Below are 3,946 nucleotides of genomic sequence, written 5' to 3' on the forward strand. Positions count from 1 at the left end.
GTAAAAGGTATTATTAAAACAGCAGTTGGAAGTATGTGGCAAGACGTATGGAATAAAGAGTCAAAAGGGAGACACTTATTTAGCATTCAACAGAAAGTGGGGATTGAAAGAAAGGTATATGGAAACAGAAGAGAAGATACTGTTATAACCAGGATCCGTATAGGACACTCTAACCTTAATTATTCATTGCATATAATAGGAAAAAGTGAGTCAAATAGCTGCAGTTACTGTGGAATAACAGAAACAGTTGAACATGTGCTTTTACATTGTGAGGCATATAATAGACAAAGAAAGCAACTTGTTGAAAAACAAGAGAAATGGGAATCAATGACATTTCCGTTATGAATATATTTCAGAATGCACAGAAACAGCTAAGGGTTTATGATTTTCTTCTAAAATATCTGAGAGATATAGAATTGATTAGAAGAATGTAGGTTTTTTTTTATTTTTTTTTTTATTTTTTTTTTAGTAGTATATAATATATTCGTTCATCGAGGCCTCACACTCCATCCCAGTAGGTGGCGGAAATGCACCTTAAGCTGGTTTGCCAACCGCCATTAAACACAAAAGAAGAAGAAGACTCTACTTGTTTCTAAGCGCGGTCTATTGGATTTTATTAGAAATATTGTTTTTCTCTCTCTTGCGTGTGAGGTAATATACCCAAAAACTAATTTGGCATGTTTAATATATGTTTTAAGTGAACATGAAACGGACTAACGTTAAGCGTTTAGTTCTTTTACAGAGCAAAACATAGTGTGCAGGCTACACAGTTAGCTGATAGTGGAGCTAGCTGGCTAACCTCTTAGCGGCAATATTGCAGAAAAATATATTTAGGCAAATTAAAATGTAAGGATAGACTGATAGTGGTTAGTTAAGCAAGCATGAAATACGCAGATTTTTCATTGATAACGTTGACTGGCACTGGAGTGCTAGAAGTACTTGACTAGTGATGCAGAATGTTTTGAAATGTGAGTGGATTAACGTTATATTACTGACTTTAATTTCAGGTTTGGTGTTGATTTGTGGTCTGAGTTTTAATGGCTGCACCTGCCCTGCAACAGCCCAGTTATCTTCTGGTTAGTACTAGATTCAGCTGTTTATATATTATATTTACATTCTACTTGTGTTTATTTCTGTTTCTAACCGTTGTGTCTTTATGCCTGCAGGCCAATTTAAAGGCAGACTGGACCATTAAACCTCTTCATCAAAGATGTAACGAGTTGAGCAAAATTATAGATGATTTCCCTGCAAAGGTATGGTTCTCTTCATTTAATACATGCAAGAATACTTAAATACTTTTCTTTATTAGTACATTTATGATTAATGTTATTATTTACAGTGCTGTGATACACTTTATAGCCTAATATGGAGGACCCATTGCAGCTTTATAATGTCCTTATTTTTGCACCTAACACAGGCAGCTTTTTGTTAGATTCATCTGAGAAATCTGATGAGGCAACTGCGCCGTTGCCCATGTATTAAGATATTAAACGCAGTCATCTGCTTGGCACATGGCACTGGACCAGCTGCTGTCCTGCTGGTGCCGCTTTCCTCTCACCTTGACTCAACTCTATGCTGTCTGAATGAATGATGTTTGTTTAGTGCTGAAGATTAATTTGAGCATTTGTGCGGGCCAACATGCCTGTTCTCTTGCTTCATTTGTCTTGTGAGGCCCATGTTTACTTGGATTGCTTAGAGTATGGCATGCATGTGCCCCTGATCTTTGTATCAAAAAAGTTAATAAAGTCTGGTTTGTGTTTATATGGCATATGTTTGATTAGGAGCTGCATGCAATCTTTCCCTGGTTGGTGGAGAGTGTGTTCGGGAGCCTGGATGGAATCCTTAGTGGCTGGAACCTGCGGTATCTGCAGGCTCGCATGGCAGAGTACAACATTGCCGTGGACTTCCTGGGCCCAAGGTTCTTTTTATTTGGTTTATTTTGTGTTATTCAGTATTTTTGTATTTGTATATGTGACTAGTATTACCACTGTTTTTCAGAGTACAAATCTGATATATACTACCATTCAAAATTATTATTTTATAAAAATTTTTTAATGCATGCTTTTATTAATGATGCGTTAAATTGACCAAAAGTGACATTAAAGACATTTGTAATGTTACAAAAGATTTCTATATCAAATAAATACTGTTCTTTTAAACTTTCTATTCATCTAAGAATCCTGAAAAAAACATGTGGCACTGAAGACTGGAGTAATGGGTGCTGAAAATTCAGCTTTGCAATCACAGGAATAAATTACATTAAAATATAAATATTTTAAGAATATCAAAATAGAGATATTTAAATTGTAGTAATATTTCACAATATATCTGTTTTTACTGTTTTCTTTAATAAAATAGTTGCAGCCTTGGTGAGCGTAAGTGCTTTTTGAAAATGTAAAAACTCTTACCGACCCAAACTTTTGAATGGTTGTGTAGATATTGCACTGTTGCTCTGTTATCAAATTTTAAATATTTATTCAACAGTGGTCCTATGATGAAATTGGTGTACAAACTACAAGCTGAGGAATACAAGTATGAGTTTCCAGTCAGTTATCTGCCAGTAAGTGTATTCATTTAGGTTTTGGTGCATCATCCCTGATTAATTTCCAAGTGGAAATGGCATTATTAACCGTGTCTACATTAATTTTGTATTTTGTTTGCACAGGGTCCTATAAAGTCGTCCATTCAGGCTGGGGTTCTGCCCGACTGCCCTCTGTTTCACAATAAAATCCAGTTCCCCATGTCAGGCCTTCTATTGCTCAGTACGTCTTGGCTCTTTACACCCTAACTTTTATATTATGCTATAAATTGTATTATATAACTTATTATAACTGTTACAAGGGTGTTTCATCACTGTCTTTCTCTCACATATGTTTTAAATTTTTCGCAGATCCTTTTGAATATTATATGTTCAACTTTGCCTCCAGTCTCATTGCACCAAAGGTAAGAGCTCTTCTGCTGTCATTTTGCAAGAACAAATGTTCTGTTCACTTAATTTTCACACCCTGATAGTTATTTAACAGAATTACAGGATTTTATTGGCTCATTATAAGTTCATTTAAATGTTGTTTAATAGCCTTTTCAGAACTACCCTCCAGGGCAGCATGGGAGTTGCTCAGATAGCGCATACTTTGTGCTTGTCGACACCTACCTCAAGTACTTTCTCCCTACAGAGGGCAATGTGCCTCCATCACCTTTCTCAGACACCATGGGAACCGTGGCTTCTCCTGCTCCAAGGTATCATGGTGTCATTTAAAAGAACCTTTTCTCAGCAAATAAGCTCCAGTTTTATATGGTTTTATATTCTTCCTGTCCCAGGTCTCCCAGTGTGCCTTATGTTGGATATGGTGGTCACAGCACCAGTTTGTTGAAGCGTCATATTACACATCAGCCCTCAGTCAACGCTGACCCTGCTGCTCAAGAGATCTGGAGGTCAGAGACGCTTCTGCAGGTAGGAACAGATTAGGGCTGAAACGATTCCTCGAATACCTCAAGTAACTCGAATACAAAAAATCGAGGCAAATTATTTTACCTACTGGCGGTTTTAATTTAACATTTAAAGGGGTCATATGATGTTGCTAAAAAGAACATTATTTTGTGTATTTGGTGTAATGAAATGTGTTTATGCGGTTTAAGGTTAAAAAAACACATTATTTTCCACATAGTGTACATTATTGTTTCTCCTCTATGCCCCGCCTTTCTGAAACGCATCGATTTTTACAAAGCTCATCGGTCTGAAAAGCGAGGTGTGCTCTGATTGGCCAGCTATGCAGTGCATTGTGATTTGCCGAATACCTCAAGCGTGTGACGCAAATGTTACACCCCTTGCCATATTGTGATGCCTTGTCCCGGCCGGAGCGACGAGACAAAAACATTAAAACCCATTATAAAAGAGGCATTTGTTGCATACAGTGGGGAGATAATTATAGATTATAATGACTTATAC

At 36.8% G+C, this 3,946-nt stretch overlaps 1 protein-coding gene across 5 annotated transcripts in view; it reads left to right on the top strand.

The window, feature by feature from the left end:
• Positions 1-569: 569 nt before the first annotated feature.
• Positions 570-3,946, top strand: part of LOC107722816 (sphingomyelin phosphodiesterase 4-like) — a 13,719-nt gene continuing 10,342 nt past the window's right edge. For 3 of the 5 annotated variants that reach the window (XM_016531292.1, XM_016531294.1, XM_016531296.1), the window contains exons 1-9: positions 570-651; positions 1,008-1,076; positions 1,167-1,253; positions 1,782-1,918; positions 2,485-2,560; positions 2,666-2,762; positions 2,891-2,943; positions 3,077-3,237; positions 3,319-3,451. In XM_016531292.1, coding sequence (XP_016386778.1) covers positions 1,038-1,076; positions 1,167-1,253; positions 1,782-1,918; positions 2,485-2,560; positions 2,666-2,762; positions 2,891-2,943; positions 3,077-3,237; positions 3,319-3,451 — 783 coding nt within the window. In that variant the 5' untranslated portion in view covers positions 570-651; positions 1,008-1,037. The remainder of the gene's footprint in view (positions 652-1,007; positions 1,077-1,166; positions 1,254-1,781; positions 1,919-2,484; positions 2,561-2,665; positions 2,763-2,890; positions 2,944-3,076; positions 3,238-3,318; positions 3,452-3,946) is intronic. The other 2 variants (XM_016531293.1, XM_016531295.1) reach the window with 1 other exon arrangement.

Source organism: Sinocyclocheilus rhinocerous, unplaced genomic scaffold (assembly GCF_001515625.1).
Source record: "Sinocyclocheilus rhinocerous isolate Xijiao unplaced genomic scaffold, SAMN03320098_v1.1 scaffold1055, whole genome shotgun sequence".
Taxonomy (NCBI): domain Eukaryota; kingdom Metazoa; phylum Chordata; class Actinopteri; order Cypriniformes; family Cyprinidae; genus Sinocyclocheilus; species Sinocyclocheilus rhinocerous.